Here is an 18414-nt window from a genome sequence, read left to right as displayed (position 1 = left end):
TAAGGTAATCCGACCTTCGATCGTGTGTGGCTTCTACGAATGAATGTTTTAGAGCTTTCGGACTGAGATCTATATCTTTTCTGGGATATTATGTAACGAATATCAATAAGTGATTGATGGTAGCGTATATCATTTCAGATCTAAGAATCGAGTGGGCTTTAATTCAGGTGAGGTTTTCCATTTCTATTTATCTTTTCTTTTGGCTAGAGAGTTTTGGATGGGTTATCTGAAAATGTATTTAAATGTATATCGATAACAAGATCATTGATCATTGATAAACTGCAATAAAATTACCAAATTAATTAAACGCAACTGAGGATTTCCATTTTAAGACAGTTTTGAATGGGTTATCTGAAAATGTATTTAAATGTATAGTGATAACAAGATACGTATTTAAGATCATTGATTCTTTTTGTAAAGGGATTTTTGTAGATCCAACTTGGTATTCTATAAATTTGAATAAAATGACCTTATCCCTTAGTAATTAGGTATTGACTAGGCTATATCTTCTCCTTCCATCTGCTGGACTGAATCTCCATCTCCGAATAAATGAACATGTCCGCGTCAAAGTGTCGCCCGTGCGAAAGCGCCACGAAGGGGGTAAAGAGGCAAACGGAAGGGGTTACGTTGGGCTACGGAAAGAAGGGAGAGGAAGGACCAGAGGATGGGGGTCAGGGTGTCGTGTAGGAACAGCAGCTGCTGGACATCGTTTCCCAGCCAGGGAATGCCGGGCACAAAAGCTGGGGGAGATCGCCAGGGAAGGGATGTTGTTGCTGCCAGCGATTGCAATCTCTGTGCTGCAGTTGTCGCTTCTGTTTCTGTTTTTCGGTTTTTCGGTCTCTGGTGTCGCTTCAGAGCCTTCTTTTCCTCCAGTTTCTCCTTAATTTTCCGCCATTTGCTCATTTGCCGCAGAACCACAAAGCGTATGTGCCATACAGAGAAAACGAAGCCATACAAATATCCAAGCTATATAATGAAATACATATTTACCATTAGGGATACTTATTTTTCTATACTTCAAAATTCATCTAATATGAGTTTTATTTTTTACACAGTTTTTAGAAATTATTTTTACGATTCATAGGAAATATTTGGAGAAGATCAAGCCCATTTCTCGCTGTGCAGATGCAGGGACGGATTGAAGGTGGAGATCTCGTGCATCTGATAAACGGAGCCTCCCGATGAAGTCGTTTTTTTTGGAGCTCCAAGAACCGGCGACACACCGGCAACATACACAATTTAATTAAAGACTCGACTACCGGATCTCGGATTGGATCGCTTTGGATCGGATCGAAAACTATCGGCAATCGATCGCCGATCGCTGACACGCATAAATCCTGCACATCGATGCTATAGATCGCCGATATCGGGATCGAAATCGGGAGCGGGATGGGAAGGACGGGACTCTTTTTTCCAAGACCTCTCGATCTGACCTTGGCCACTAATGAAGATCTCGAAACGACGCTGCTCCTGCGGCTGTTGCATAATTCATTTCCAATTTATACGCCATAAAAGCGATAATGGCCGCAATTAAGTTCGTGTTCCTTTGATAATTTTCCACATTTACGCGGCCATTAAAATGATTCCCAACGCATTTTTCAGACCCTCCTATCAGGTCGCCTCATTTCCATTTCCACTTCCATTCCACATAACCGACAGGCTCCATTCTCCGCTTATCGCAGAGTGAAGAAAGAGAGGCGGAGAGATGGGAAAAGCATCTGGGGAATATAGTAGAGGTATAGGTTTTGGTATAGGTATTCTTTAGTCCAACCCTGAGGTGTTAATTAGCATTATCTTAATGCACGTTCCGGCACACAGTTCAAATTGAATTATACATAATAATTTGTCCGCCGCTCTTTAAAGTGCAACTTAATGTTCGAGTGGACAGGCCATCTCCATCTCGAGGAACTCGGGACTCGGGACTCTGGTCTACGTTCTCCGGAGGGGTAAGTGATGACCCCACCCTAAACGAACCGCAAATATGGTGGAGTGGAGTGAATGGAGTCCAGTGGACTGGGGCCCAGAGAGCTCGTGTTAAGCGCTCATTAATCACATTAGATATGCATTAATTCGCTAAGGAATTCAATGGCGTGTAGACGAGAGCGAGACGGCGACAGTTGGGGGAGGGAGATAAATAGATACTTTTTGGGTGGAAATGGAGGAACCATTCTCATAGGAAAATGTTTTACTTTGAATTTTAGTAAGGCTTTAAGAAGTTCAACATGGTAGCTCTGAAGTCGTTACCCTAAAAAAACCCTTTAAGTATCTTAGCTTTATCGAAAGGTCAACCAAAACTGAACTTCTAGAGCTCATAACTTGGTCAAATATACTCCGATTTGAAATTAATAATCTAATACTTGATGGTCTTGAAAAGAAATTCAGATTTGGACTTAAGGCCGTTTTACCACATTTTTGATAACCGAATAAAACATTTTAAAACCAATTTTTACATTACATTTATAGTTATAGTTAGTTATAGTAATTCAGTACTACATATTAACTTTTTCTTGCAAATTTTTGATAACCGAATAAAACATTTTAAAACCAATTTTTACATTACATTTATAGCTATAGTTAGTTATAGTAATTCAGTAGTTTATATTAACTTTTTCTTGCAAATTTGCTTTCCCATTTTGGGTTACTTGCTGTACAAAGTAAACAGATCAATATTTATAATCCCAACTCTTAGGTAGATTTATATCGCTGGGGCTGTCTGGAATATTGTACTCTTCCTGGGACCCCCAACCCTATGTACACCCCCCCCCCCTCTAGGAAAACCCCAATAACTCATTCAGTCCTCCGTTTCCACCCACCACAAAAGCAACAACAACCCCGAGAGCCAAAAACAAACAAACAAACGTGAGAAAGACCTAGTATGGGTGAGTATCTGTGTGAGAGGTAATGCTTGGATGCGAATGTGTGAGTGAGAGAGTGCCAAAGGGGGCGGAGCCAAGCGAAGGGTGGCTTGAAAGCCGGGTTTATCTACGGGGATATAGCCATAGAACAAACTATAGCCAAAGATCTGCAGTGTTTTTCTTTAATATTACTTTGTTTGGTGCTTTTGTTTGTTTTTGTAATTATAGCTAGAAGGCGAGAGAGGCCCAGCCATGTTGGGGAGAACGGGAGCGAGAGAGTGCGCACACTCATTCGAAGAGCGAGTGGCTAGGGCTGTCTCGCTCGCACCCGAAAAGGGGAGCCCGGCCCGGCAGAGGCGTCGGCGGAGGCAGCGACGCCGGCAGAGGCAGCGGGACTTTTCTTGCGGTGCGCCCGCCATTCGAAATCAGTCAATGTTGAGTTGACGGCGCGAGAAGACGCGGGCGAAAGAGAGCGGAGAATTGGAGAGTAGAAGAGTGCAAGAGTTGAAGAGTCGAAGAATCAAGGAGTCAGAACTTAGAGAACCCAAGTCCCGTCGCTGTGCCGTTTAGGAGAATTAAAGAAAGTCAAAAGAATCGAAATTGAAATTGAAAGAATCGGCTGTAGAAAAAGAATCACTTTTAAAGAACCCAAAGCCGTCGCTGTGCCGTCAAGTTACTTGTTGTTTTTTGTGTGTGACCGACTACATGTGTGCCTCCTAGGTAATGAGTGAAGTTGGCAGTGATTCCAACTGCAGAGACTAAAGACTTTGGGCGCCAAACTTAGAGCCCCGCCGTACAGAGAATGCTGGTGCCGTCGGACATGATTGCGGCGCAATCCAAGATGGTCTACCAGATGAACAAGTACTGCGCGGACCGCGTCCAGGTGCGCAAGGCGCAGATCCACAAGCAGATCCAGGAGGTCTGCCGGATCGTCCAGGACGTGCTCAAGGAGGTGGAGGTGCAGGAGCCGCGCTTCATATCCTCCCTCAACGACTACAACGGCCGCTTCGAGGGCCTGGAGGTCATATCGCCCACGGAATTCGAGATCATCATCTATCTGAACCAAATGGGCGTGCTCAACTTCGTGGACGACGGCACGCTGCCGGGCTGCGCCGTCCTGAAGCTCAGCGATGGCCGCAAGCGGTCCATGTCCCTGTGGGTGGAGTTCATCACGGCCAGCGGCTATCTGTCGGCCCGGAAGATCCGCTCCCGGTTCCAGACCCTCGTCGCCCAGGCGTGCGACAAGTGCGCCTATCGCGACATCGTCAAGATGATCGCCGACACCACGGAGGTGAAGCTGCGCATCCGGGAGCGCATCATCGTCCAGATCACGCCCGCCTTCAAGTGCGCCGGCCTCTGGCCGAGGTCCGCCTCCCACTGGCCGCTGCCGGGAATCCCCTGGCCACACCCCAACATCGTCGCCGAGGTCAAGACGGAGGGATTCGACATGCTCTCCAAGGAGTGCATCGCCCTGCAGGGCAAGAACTCCGCCATGGAGGGCGACGCCTGGGTGCTCAGCTTCACCGACGCCGAGAACCGGCTGCTGCAAGGTGAGTTGCCGTCGGGCATCTGGATCTAGGCGATATCATATATGGGAAATGTGGAGGGTAGAGCCCCTATTATAGAATATCGACAGAGCTTTTTATACACAACTTTTATTTCAAGAGTTATTTAGTTATTATTAGACATCAGATTTTAGGTGAAATCGTTATTTTAAATATGATTTAAAACCACATTTGATTGTTTAAAATTTGTTTACTTTAAATCTCAATTAAGTTTTGCCTTAATCTATTTATATCTTAATAAATAAAATTTGTAACCAATCAAATGTTGCTTTAAATAGTATTTAAAAAAACGATTTCACCTAAAATGTCTAGTTATTATGAACAGTAAATTAAATATTAGAACCTTTTGAATTTGCATATTAAAATATTTCATTCTTATAACTGATTGTCCAGAACTTTAGACTAAAAGGAGTACTATAGAAAATATCAGAGTTAAATAGATTACCTTTAGAACACATTCACAACTTTACTTAAATTTCTTGAAAGAGATATATTGCCATTACCAAAAAAAAAAATACTTTTAACTTGAAACCTGCTAAAACTAGAACCTATTAATAACTATTTTTCTCAGTGCCGCATGAGTGGCTACCGTAATTCGGGCATGTTTTCTTAGTCCGCCCAGTGTCCCCCAATCAGTAATCAGTGACACACTTAAACTGAATTGATTTACTCCCATCAAATCAGCGACTTCGTCTTGATACGCCCGTAATTGGTTGTAAATTAACCGTCGGACGGGGGTACACCGTATAAATTTGGAGATCGTTCGGATAGATCGGAAAGAAAGGAGTGGGGAGGGAACTTCCATTTCGGACTACGGCTTTCAAGGAACTCATTGAATGGAGCTATCATATAACGAACCCTTACTGATTTCTGATGGGCAGCGCTTATCTGAATTATGTTATAAATCTAGATATTTACACAGAAGAATTGTACCAAAGAAATCGTAATAGCTTATGACATGGAAAAACTGAAGATTTCTTTAGATATTTGTTTTTTCTTCGAATATAACAAGAAATCATAAAAAATCAATTAAAATATTGTGTAGTTTATTTTATTACGATCCCTGAAGATTTATGAGTTCATGATTTGACAGACACTTTTAAAATATCTATTTTCAAAATATTGTTATCATTGTAATATTTTTAAATGATATGATTTGAAATAACTTCCCTTCATCAACAAGATATAAAGAGATCATTAGTGCATTTGGTAAAGCCTTTCTTTCGATTCTCCTTACTTCTCTCGCCAAAAGTCTATGTAAATCCCAAACAAGATCGTTTCACGCACCTCGCAGCGATGTCACGTGGAATCTGCATAGTTGGGGAGAAAACTGCACTGCAGATTCAATTAGGCAGGGCGATAAGATGGCTGGCGATTAGTGGGGACCCACTCAATGAGTCGACGACTGCCCAACGAGACATCCGATTATCGGGCCCAGATATGATATGAGATACGAGCCAACGTCGCCCGGTTGGCTACGATCATAAATCTGATGTTCGATCGAAGGGGGAGTCTTCGCCCGGGTCTTCAGCTCCTCGGCTCTCCAGGTCTTGGGTTTCTCAGTTCTCTTAGGTTTTGGTTTTTTTGTTTTTTTTTTGTCGTTTTGGCCGCAGCGCGACAACGCACACAAATCTGCTGATCCCCGAGAGATAAGCGCAGTCTCGGTAGTCGTAGTCCCAAGGCAGTTAGACGGTTAGTTGGTCGGACTACAGACCACAGACTGCGGAGTCACGGGAAACTGGTTTCCATATGAACAATGCCAATGGCTGGGCCATAAATAAATTTCTAAACGATTTTATAAATATTTTAAATCTCGGCGATTAGATAAAGTCAACAAATAAATAAAACAACAGCGGGCCAAGCATGAGATGACACACGGAAAAAAAGGAGAAAAAGAGGAGAATTCAAAGAAAAGAAAGAGGTAGAAAGATTGGAGCTTGGGGCTTTGGGGGAGCAAAAAGCTGAGAGCTGAAGCAAAACAAAAAACGAAAAACCAAAATCGAAACAGAAACAGAAAAAGATACCAAAACCGAAACCGAAACCCAAATCGAAATCAATTCTAAGGCCCCGTGACAACGATCACTGATCGATATTGATCCGGCTGGTTCCCCCGCGTGTTTGTCATTTAATTTAATGCTCCTAACCGAACCGAAAACCGAAACTTTCCTTGGTTCTCTTTCCGTGGATAAGGTATATCGATATGGCTATCGCAGATTCGGATCGCGACTATAATTAGCACTGTCACTTGCAGCTCGAAATTAGCGTCCACTTGACATGGACTCGATTCGCACTTGTTTTCAACCGATTCCTTCGCCCCCAATGCGGCCGTTTGAGTCGAGTGCCAATATTGTGGCAATATCGTTCAATATTGATTAGCCCAAATGCGAAGCGGAACAGTCCGAGCAAGACGATCCGGAGAGGGAAAAAGCCGTAGACGTGATTATCGGACCCGGAGCCGAGATTAGCCCGCCTGACACCGTGCCAACGTAGCCATGATTTATGTGCTCCAACGCACTCGAGCCGTAATAAATTAAGAATCGGATCGGTCCGACTAGGTATTTAGTACGTCCGCCTCTTGAGGGAGAAATGGAAACCAAAACACAAGTGCACTATATACGGTTGATCAATCAAAGTCGAGGCCCTAAAACAGGAAGAGGGTTTAAACCTTAGAAAAAGCTATATAATATTATATAATATATAATGAAAACTATCTAAAAATACCTAAAGTTGCCAATAAAATTACTTTCTTAAATTAATAATATGTAATAGGATTTACATTACATTAATCCTGATTATTCCAAGTGATATATAAAGTTCACTTAATCTAGAATCAAAGAGCCCTAAACGTTGTCTTTAGTATTCCTTCAGTATGTGGCAACCCTAAAAATAGTTCACTTTTCAATCACTGGCCGGATTATGTTGCTTGAGTCATTAAAAATAACATTAATATTATCTAAAGCCAATTGTTCTTAACACTTTGCATATCTCCAAGCTTTAAATGCTTTTATTTGATATCAGTTCGCATGGCATGAGTCAGTTTTGAGAACCAAAAGCTTTCTCAAGTAGGCAAAACACTTGGCGAAATAAATACTGACTGATGTACTTGAGATAGAAAGCGTTCTAATGACCGAAGCCATCGATCAGTTAGTGCTTATCTGACAAAGAACAAACGAACTATATAGCTCTGTCAAAATCATTTCGCCTCAATAGTGTCGATAGCATCCGATGGACAGAATGATGCATTGAGTTGAAAGCAATCTGTGGAGTTCTAAAAACCTGAAAACCACCTTGTAATCCTTAGTTGACTATCCACTGAACCAATCAATATTATTTGTTTACTTTAGTTTTAAATAGCACTGCTAAGAAACTCCTTCAAAATGTGTTTGTAATTAAATGAGCTAATATTTTCCATTGTATCATTAAAGGACAATTCTATTTATTTACCTTTTATCAACCCAGTTTTTCTTTCGTAACCTAAAATAATTAAAATAAATATTAGATATATTAAAGAATCTTATTTAATTATGTTTTATAACTAGTACTTTCTAATAATATAATAATATCTCCCTTAATTCCAGGAGCCAGTCGACGTCGCTGCCTGAGCATTCTGAAGACCCTGCGCGATCGGCACTTGGACCTGCCCGGCAACCCGGTGACCTCGTACCACCTGAAGACCCTGCTGCTCTACGAGTGCGAGAAGCATCCGCGCGAGATGGAGTGGGAGGAGAACTGCATCGCGGACCGGATCAATGGGATCTTCCTGCAGCTGATATCCTGCCTGCAGTGCCGCCGCTGTCCGCACTACTTCCTGCCCAATATGGATCTGTTTAAGGGCAAGTCGCCGGGCGCCCTGGAGAATGCCGCCAAGCAGGTCTGGCGGCTCACCCGGATCATGTTGACCAATGTCCGTTGCCTGGAGGAGCTGTAGAGGCCCCGCTACACCATACTATACCATAATATACTATACTATACCAGATTTTTGGCCACTGCAGGGGGCAGAAGCGCCACTGGGTCTTATTTTTTATTCGCCCTTTTGTTTTTTACTGATTTTTTTTTTGATAGAACTAAAGACAAGGGATCGCAGGATCACCGAGGCGATAGGGGAGGGATCGAAGAACGGAAGGTTGGAGAGAGAGAGAGAAAGCAGAGAAATTGTAACCCAAATACTATTTGATATTTCGCTAGATCGTAACTTAAGTTTAGGTGCTTTCGAAAAGTATACGCCGCTTACAGAGTTTCCTATAATTAGAGCATACTTAGTGTTATCCATTTAGATCGTCATCGTCGTCGCAAAACGCACAAAAGTTACCATCTAGATACATACGTTTTTTTTTCTGGCCCATTTGGCCCATTTGCTAACAGCAAAGCGCCGAGCAAAATTAGCTAAATTAGCCAAGTAAGTCCAACGAAACTGAGACAGCCGATTTGGAGGAATATTTCCCCGACGGTTCTAAATTATTTATTCTATGTTTTTGCCTTCTTCTTGTGAGTTTAGTCAATAAAACGTAAGTTTTTCAATGAAAATAATATTCTTGTGTAATTCGGGAGAGTTTCTTTTTAGGGGGGTAAGTATTATTCTCTAAATTGTAATTCCTAAAAAAATGGTCCTTTGGGTTTAAGGATTTTAATAATAGTATTTAAATGAAATTTCACTCCCAATTGGTTAAGTTATTCAACCAGTGTCCAGTTATTGGTTATTGAATAGCCTTTATATAGCGATTTTCGGTATGCGGAATATCTGTCAAGAGCTGCCAACTTCTCGAGGGTCTCGTCTGTCGATCATCGGTTGGCCTTTTGATGTCTTGCCGGCATTATTGATAGGCCACGATTTTTCGCATTCGCATCCGAATTCGATTTCGGTTTCGACGATGGGCCGTGGAAAATGTCAGAGACTGACATTTGGTCCGCTGCCGACAGGTTGCGCATTTTAATTGCGAATTAACAGCGATTCCGCGGACAGCTAACAATCCCAATAAACTACAAATTCCCAACTGCCCTCATCTGCCACGCCCACCCACACGCCCATCGTTGACTGACTGAACTGACTCAGAAGAAGATACACAATATATGGGTATATATACTTTATTTAAAGTATCCACAATCCAGCATTTTGGTCACGTGTCTGTTTCGGTTTCGAGCGACAGACATAACATTCAAATTAAACTTTATGTCATTCATAAATTAAATAATTTAATTTTCGCTGGCTGATGTTACTTCTTCTGTTTCAGCTTTCAGCTTTTGGCAGTCGACTTGTCCACTTTTGCGGCTTTCCATTATTTTTAGCCTTAATTTATACTTTATTGCGGCCAAGTTGATTTATGCATGTGCGGCTTTTGTATTTTATAGTTGTAAATTACCCAGCAAATGACAATTGCAGAGGCGACAAGAGAATAATAAAAAGACCTGTGAATACCCTTAAATGGAAGATTAATTGGGTTAGAGAGAAAAACGGTGAGAGTATTAAAACCAAGATTTGAAAGAGAAGTTATGAGAATTTAAATATTGGAAACTTTGAATAAAATAAAAAATAATTCTAGGTATTGATCTTAGGTTAAAACAATAAAACCAAGATTTGAAAGAGAACATTTAAATAAGGGGAAAGGTATGGGAATTTTAATATCCGGAATTTTGAATAAAATGGTTAAAGATATTATAATTCTAGGTAATGATCTTAAGTGACAGTTTTAAAACCAAGATTTGAAAGAGAACAGTTAAAGGAAAGTTATGGGATTTTTAATATTGTATAATAATAAAGGTAATATATTTTTAGGTTATGGAAAGACAGTCATTGATATTTGATTTCCAACACATTTATATTCACCCCGAATCGATTTTGCTAGAATCCAGATCGAATGGATCGAATTTATTCATGTGGGCGATTCGGTTATTGCCATTTATGCCGGCGGTGGTTTTCGGTTAAATGCGATTCGAATGGCTTTTATTTTGGGCCACTCGTATCCGGTTGTTAACCGCCTAGTTGCGCTTTTAATGAGTTGTGTTTTATTGGATTTGATTTGCATTTTAATGTGGCTTTTTCTTAAATTTATTATTTGTTGTTGACGCTTGCGTTCGTGTTGTTTCTTTTTACTTATTTCATTGGGCGACAGAGAGCGAGAATCGTGAAATTGTTTGATCTGCCGCTTCCCACACAAATTAAACCATAATTAATAAATGATAATTTGGCAATCGGCTGGTGGGATGAGCAGATGAGCAGCCTTCCTGATTGCTGTCATCGTCGCCCAATGAATTCCATTCCCATTTCCATGCAATTTATATACATTTTAATGGCCGCAAAAGCAAATTTTATGAACGTCTCATAATCGCATTTTAAACACACAATTTGTTATATCGCCGCCTGACAATATCACCCAGTCCATTCTGCATATGGCAGAGTAATAAAAAAATATTCATTATTATTTCCACACCAATTTGCAGGCAATAATAATATTTCCAGGCGAAATTATTTTATTTTTCAGTCGGAATTAGTTTAAACAAGAATAGAGGAGACGCTATGGTCAAGCGCCATTATTATTTGTTATTATTTGCTCATAACTTTTTGATAAGCGGTAGGTATTACTAAGCCAATCGAAATTGTATTAACATTTTTATAAAATCCGTTTGAAGGCACAGTTTAGATAAAAAATCAATACATATTTATATTCGAATAAATCCTTAAAATTTGAATATTGAAATACAAAATCTTAATAGTTTTCACAGTAAAAATGTTTTTTCATTCCTATCCCAGCCAAAAGTCCCCTGACTAATCGGGCAGACAATCCGAATCCACCTTCCTTTATTATTTCTTTAAAAATCAATTGGTGCGTGCAAGGCATTTCGCACATCATTGCGTGACAAATCGGCGGGAAATATGTACACACCGACTGGGGATATATAAACGCCTCTTTATATACCGGTTAAAACTGGCGCTGGATCCCGAGGACCTTCTGCACTGGAATTGAAAATCCCGAAGCGGGATTTCGCTCCTCTGACCGCCTGTCAGCCTTCGTTTTCGCCTCCCCCTTCACCTCGCTGGCAAGGCAAATCAAAACAAATGTTTTATTTAAATGGTTAATTTGATCGGGCCAGAGCATCTGTGCCGGCTTGTTGGCAATGGCCAAATGAGCAGCTTACAAGGAGATGATGAGGCCCAGGCCCGAGGAACACAAATGGCTGCCAAATCGTGAGAATTGCATTTGGAATGCCACCAACCAAAGTGGATGGGATTCGGGTGAGGGTTCGGGTTTGCAATAGGGATCTCGAATCGTGGTGAATCTTGGGGCACCTGGCAGGGGATTTTAATTTGCTGGCTTCAATCAAACTGCAGCAAAAAGCAGAAGGATGAGGCGGAGGCAGTGCATTAAACCCGCAAATATGCTGTTGCTGCAGCTTGGGATGAACTGGCGATGAGTACACTGGACAAAATTCTAGGGGCTATGCTAATAAAATACGTCATTAAAACATATTATTAAATGTTTCGGAATATTGATTACATAATATCTACAATTTTGGGTTAGGCAATAAGATAACCTATTGCGAAATTTAGGAATAATAGATGTTGTTTTTTTGCGCAGGGCGTGAATTCTTTAGATTCCTGGGTTATAATGTTTGTATTTTATTTATGCTTACTTTTTTTAATGACTAAAATAAAATAGAACTGGTGATCAGTGGCGGATGTTAGGGGAATTTTTATTGTTGCACACTTTTTGCATACCAAATGTCCTTTAAAATAATATACAGAAGGTGGTAACTAATGATGTCGTCGGTCTTAATCTTTAAAACCCAAAAATCAGTAAATTAGTTATAGTTCATACACAAAATTCTCAAAGTACGTTTATACTATCCTTATAAAATGTTTCCAGTGCATAATTGAGCTTTTGCAGCGAGGATCACGCGAAGTTGGATTGCGTGAAGGTCGGAGGGATGTTGAGGATCGGGATGGGGATGGGGATAAGGGCGACGACGGCGCTTGCCACTTAGCATAAACGGAAGACGGGGTCCCAGTAGAAGTAGAAGTCCCAGTTCCAGTACCAGATCCACATCCACATCCACATCCCGATCCAGTCCAAGTCCAAGTCGAAGGCGAAGGCGAAGTCGAAGTGAGCCACGACCTGTGTGGCCGCTGCATCAGGGTAACAAGCTGTAATTAGAGCCTCTTAGCCTGTCATCGCCAGCGTGCTTGATTATAGCCTTTTGACAAAAAGTAAATATTAATTTAATACGTCCAAAGGGAGCGAGGAAGAAAGGAGCGAGCGAGTGAGGGCCCCGAGGCAGCCTCCCCAGCTCGAAAATCGCATAGTGGATTGGACTGAATGACTGGATGGCTGGGGGACCTGTAGAGACTCCTCCCCTTTTGGCTGATAAATTTCACCTGAGCTCCGCGTCTTGCATTTACAGGTGATAGCGAACCGAATTGCAGGACCTTGGAGCAACGGAAAGCCAAAAGGTCACAAGGTGGTGGATTTTCCATTATAGTTTTTGTAAAAGTGTAAATGCCTTTTTGTTCTATTTATTAATATCTATCGAAATGTAAAAGAAAATTTTAAAATCGGGCCATTCATTCAAAAGTTATGAGCAAATAATACATTTTTTGCTAGGTGGCGCCACTTTTAAGCTTGCATATCTCCATCTCTCTCACACTCAATAAGCTGAGTGACAGGTATTTAATAGTCGAGGTATTCTTTAGTTCTTCGGTATCGTATTTCAATTAAACAATTTTCACAAAACAGTTACAGAAATTCCCCTCTCGCTTCTCATAATTCAAATGAGCTACCAGCGACAATTTCCTGGAAATCAAAATCAAATGCATTGCATTTATCGATCCAACTAATCCAGTGCTATCAATTAACATGAGAGGGGTACCCTAAAAACAAAAAAAAAACAAACCATATACCATTTACCAGTTCTCCAAGACGGCAGCTCACGTCGTCGGCTTGGCATCGTCATACGCCCTTCTTTTTTTTTGTTTTGTTTTTTGGGCCAAAAACAATGGGTTCAAACGGCTGCGCTTCAGCGGAAAACAAAAAGCGGCCCTAAATCAATCACAACCGGCGACATGTCAACAGTCGAGGGGCTCGGGATGGGGACTTTGGATGGAAATGGTAATGGAGGGGGGGGGGGGGGGAGATGGAGATCTGGGGTTTCTAGTGGGGCAACTTCAGCGGCAACTCCCGCGTCCAGGCGAAAATGTCAACGTGATCGTGGCATCTTGAAAAGGGCCGCCGCCTCGCATATATTGGCCATCCAATACCATCCCATCCCATCCATCCAATCTGGCCAAGAAGAAAAGGGCCTGGCGAAGGAGGAAAGAGACCCCGGAACGTGGCCACATTTTCGGCCTCTGTGTGCGCGTGATATCTGAACTACGAAATTGAGATCGATTCCCCAGTACGTGTCTGAAATGAGAATTCGCTATAGGAACCGAATGCCGAACGCCGAACCCCGTTGCCCCGTTGTAACGATAAATTATGATATTATTTGAAATTAATGTTAAGTAAAATGACATCAGTGGGCCCTCAGTTGGCCCAAGTGGCCCAGGCGTGCACTTGCTGACATGGGAGAGCTGAACAAAAAATGAAGATCTCGGCAACATATCAGCTGCATTCGTCACAATTAATATTCCAATCAGATGATGGAGGAACACATGTCCGCGAGTAGGCGATGTCTCGATGTCGATGTCCCATTGCATTGGTTGGGACACTCAACAAAAAACTGAATTACTATAAATATATTATTTTAGTAAAGAAGGAATTTTTTCTATGTTTAAAACTGTTATAAAATGTATAATAAGTTTGTTAATTTATAGGTAAAAATAATTTCCTTAAAATCTTTATTACTTACCAAACATTTAGTGCCAAAAAGAAAATCGGAAACAAATTCTTCCAGTGCTGTGGAAAGATTCGAACCTTGGGCGGCGGTGGCGCATGCGCAATGAGTGGAGGAAAAAACCGATCCAAATGGGTCGTATGGCGTATGGAGAATCGATGATCAGAGGATGCACTCTTCACTCGCGGATCGTGTCGCTGATTTGTTCGCTGTCATAATTCAATAAAGTAGTCAAATGTCAGTCGGACTTAAGCAAAAAGCGGCGGTCCGTCATCATCTGATATTTCCCCGATCTCCCATCTCCGAGCCCCCGATCCACCAGTTAGGATCAATAAGAAGCACCACACACGCACACAGCGCCGGGTTAATGGCCATAAACGCAAATCCGCTTAGCACTGCACCAGGATGAAGGATCGAGGAGCGAGGATCGGGAATCGAGGATCGAGGGAAACCAGAACCACTTGCAGTCCGGAATGAAATCGCATTGGCTGCTTATTAATTCATCACACGCTTCTGCTTTGCGCCGACATGCGATGGGAATAGCATCGGCATTGGGAATTACAAAGTGCTTTAAGGTATAGATTTCGAAATTTTTCAAGTATCATAAATAGGAAATAATGTGCAAATCAATTAAATTATCTGATTTTAAAGACAATCACAAGTTGAGTTGAAGGACAATTACCCCCCACCACTTGAGTAAAAAATGAAAGGAAATGTGGTATTCAAAAAGTAGGCTAAAAAATAATTTTTTAAAATTTAATTCGTTAAAATAATAACAATAACCAATAATAAAAATTAATAATAAATAATTGTTAAAAGGATATTTGTAAATCTATATTACTAAAATAATTACTATGTTACTAAACATATATTTATTACCATTGCATGATAACTAATCTTTACTGTATATAATATTTAATCTAGTCTTCCGTTGTCTTTGGTGCTAGCACCACAAGTTGCTTAGATCTAGATAGATGATCTTATAAACGGACTCTAGTGCGCTGGTCTCTTTTTTTCCCAGAATCGGTTGGCCCAACTCAGCTGGACAGCCTGAGATATATGTACAAGTACCGGCGGAATAAACGGATGCGATGATGGTCGGTGGAGGGACGAGGATGGGATGGGATCGGAATCGGATCGGGATGGTATAAGATCGGATGGGTATAGAGACAGGGGATCGGGGGACCAGGGGACCCAGAGAAACTAAGACAAAAGAGACGATGACGCGACGACGAAGGAGCAGAGCTGGCGGAGCAGCGAGAAGACAAACGTGGCGGCGACAACGGAGCAAGTGACAAACGTTTAGATGGATGGATCGTTCTTCATTTCGGGGGAACGAGAGCGGGAACGGCAACTTAACCGAACCGGACTTCAAGAACAGGCGGTCAGCGAAACCGAGGCAACCGAAAAAAAGCGACGATTGCACATAAATTATATTCAAATTTCTTCGAGATCTAAGAGATATATAAAATACGGGAAAAACACACACGGCACATGCACATGAATGGTCGGCGACCCCGAGACGATCCTGTGTCTCTCACAGAATTTCCAACCCAAGAACCTCGTTTTGTCCCTTTTTTTCTCTCTCTACTTATTTCGTTGAACAATTTATGCAGATATGCGCCCATCTAGATACGAGCTCGACTGCCACCTCCAACTATCGGTTTTTACGTGGAAACCCAGCGCGCCAAAAATCAACCAAGTGCCATAGCCCACGGAGCACCTGGCACCGTCCATCCAAACATCCAGTATAACATAGTATCCCATTCCCATTCCGATTCGATCTATACCATCCAATCCAATCGCATCCCATTCGTTGGGGGCTCCATTAAAATTCAGCTGACAGCTTCGATTCACATCCCCAACAAATTGGAATGGGCTGAATACTATTTAGATACGGCTAGATCTGCTCAAACTGCCACTGATTGATGTCAATAAGGCCGAACAAAAGACTTAACAGGCACGAGAAGATACAGTGGGTATTCGGTATAATATAAAGGCCATACAATTGGTCAAATAGGAAGTGAAAAATAGTTTGTGCTTTGATTAAGTATCATATGTGTATTCTTTTCAAAATATTTCGTGTTTTTATCTATCACTAATGTCTCTTGTGGAAAAAACTGTTTTTAGTTTACTGAAATAAATAGGGGTTTTTGTTGACATTGAATAAGATATTTTTAAGAGCTCTTAAACTTACTTATATTAAGATTATAAGTGTCTTGCAAAAGTTCAATGTATTTAAGTGGTATTTCTAGAACAAGATGTACCATATCTTGAGATACTTTCGTCACCATGGGATGCTTGACCCCCCTTCCATTTCCATTTCCTCTCGCAAAAAAAGTGTTGTTCGGTTTGTGTTCTGCCTCCACTCGAATTAGTGGCTGCGTCTGGGATTTGTCTAATTGGAGGAGGCGACGGGCGCTTTGATGTTGCCACATGTCCATCAAGTACACAACTTTTACATACTAAATACATATATGTATATGGTATATAAGATATATGTACAAGAGCCCCGGCACGGAGGAAGTTGCTCGCTTGGAACTGCGAGGGCTGTCAGAAATTGCCAACTGGCACATTAATCCATGCGACATATTTATGAGTGTAAATGTATCTGTGTAAATGTATCTGCGGCCGAGATGCGAGATATAAAGATATCGGGCGGCGAACATGGACGAGGGTTGCCCGTCGCTGCTCTTTGCTAAATGAGTGCACATTTCAGATAAATTATTGCACACAACTTGTACGCGATGGCAGGCCGAAATGTATTTAACAAATTAAATTTACACACAGATACACACACTGACATTGCCGTGGACTTCAAAGGGGGCGCCGCAGCGTGACGGCCACCAAAGGGGGCGGGGCCTCGGCAGACCAATGATATCGCGGCGCTCTCACAGATACACCGGCAGTCAACCCCATAGATACACCCATACGTATAGAAGTCACGGAGTGAGAGAGAGAGAGTATTTGTTTAACGTACAGGCAGAAAAAAAGTATTGACATTTAGTTAAATATTTTTAGGAAGTTATATCTATTTTTTATTTATTTATGTTCTGGCTCTGAGGCAATTACAAATGGCCTTCAACAAATATTTTAGCTAGAAAGTTATAAATAACATTGAAACACTTTAATAAAAATGTCTTATAATTATGTTTTATTAGTTAGGATACTAAATTACCAACTAGTAATTATTTCATTTACTCTGGTTTAATGGATATGAAATTACTATTATTATACCCTATTACTATAAGGCTATTCCCTAATATGTAAATATAATTTTTGAAATGTTTACATAATTTACAATAAAAAATCTTGAAAAATAGTAAATATATTTTTATGCAATAAAAATCAATTTTAAATCAGGTATCCGTTTTTAAAAATCCACACCAACAAGAAATATTATTCCAAAAATATATCTTGAATTTTTCTCCCAGTGCACCTGGCAGATACGACAGATACGCGGTGCTGTGGCGAGTATCTCATCGATTTTTTAAGCGTCGGAATGCGTGGCACGAGACAGAGACCCCTGTCACGTGACAGCCCCGACATGTATCTGTATCTCTGCCTCTGCATCTGTATCTGTGTATCCGAGGCCCTATGCATCGGAGTCCCATTCATGCCACCGAGATGGCGGATTCGTTAGATACGGCGATATATTGAGATACTCTCGTGCAGCTGGGCAAAACTGCACTTTCAGCGCTTTTTATCTGCCGAAGCTGTAAATATCCGCGAGATTTACAACGCCAGCTGCGAACTGCTGCGTCTGGAGTATCGGTATCAGTATCGTTTGGCGGACTCCGATTCGTACTCGGAATCGGCATCGGTTTGGGCATCGGACTGGCCATCGGCAGTATCGTCAGACTGGGGGTATCGCGTTTTGGCACAACGCATCATTCGGGCCGCGATTCGCCAATGCAGATACTGTATCTTCCGGCTGCAGCTACCAAGATACAAAGTGCAGAGCACAGAAATCCAGATATATACATACACCATACACCTCGCTTGTCGTGCTCCACTTGTGCCCATTGTTGCTCTGCTGTCACCGTAACTCACAATTGAATTGTTCCTTTGTTCTGTTTCGGATTCGGATTCGGTTTGGCTTTCTTGCTAAAGGAAAAAGACAGAAGAGAGACCCGCTCCCGAATTTCGCATAATTGGCTGGCAAAGGCAAA

At 41.6% G+C, this 18414-nt stretch overlaps 1 protein-coding gene across 1 annotated transcript; it reads left to right on the top strand.

The window, feature by feature from the left end:
* The first annotated feature begins 3459 nt into the window (after window positions 1-3459).
* Window positions 3460-8584, top strand: mab-21 (nucleotidyltransferase mab-21). Its single transcript, XM_017153798.3, has 2 exons — window positions 3460-4405; window positions 7999-8584. The coding sequence occupies exons 1-2, from the start codon at window positions 3658-3660 to the stop codon at window positions 8346-8348; spliced, it is 1098 nt and encodes a 365-aa protein (XP_017009287.1). The 5' UTR covers window positions 3460-3657; the 3' UTR covers window positions 8349-8584.
* Window positions 8585-18414: the final 9830 nt, after the last annotated feature.

Source organism: Drosophila takahashii, chromosome X (assembly GCF_030179915.1).
Source record: "Drosophila takahashii strain IR98-3 E-12201 chromosome X, DtakHiC1v2, whole genome shotgun sequence".
NCBI classification, from domain to species: domain Eukaryota; kingdom Metazoa; phylum Arthropoda; class Insecta; order Diptera; family Drosophilidae; genus Drosophila; species Drosophila takahashii.
Note: the sequence above shows the minus strand (reverse complement) of the source record. Positions and strands in the feature narration are given on the sequence as shown.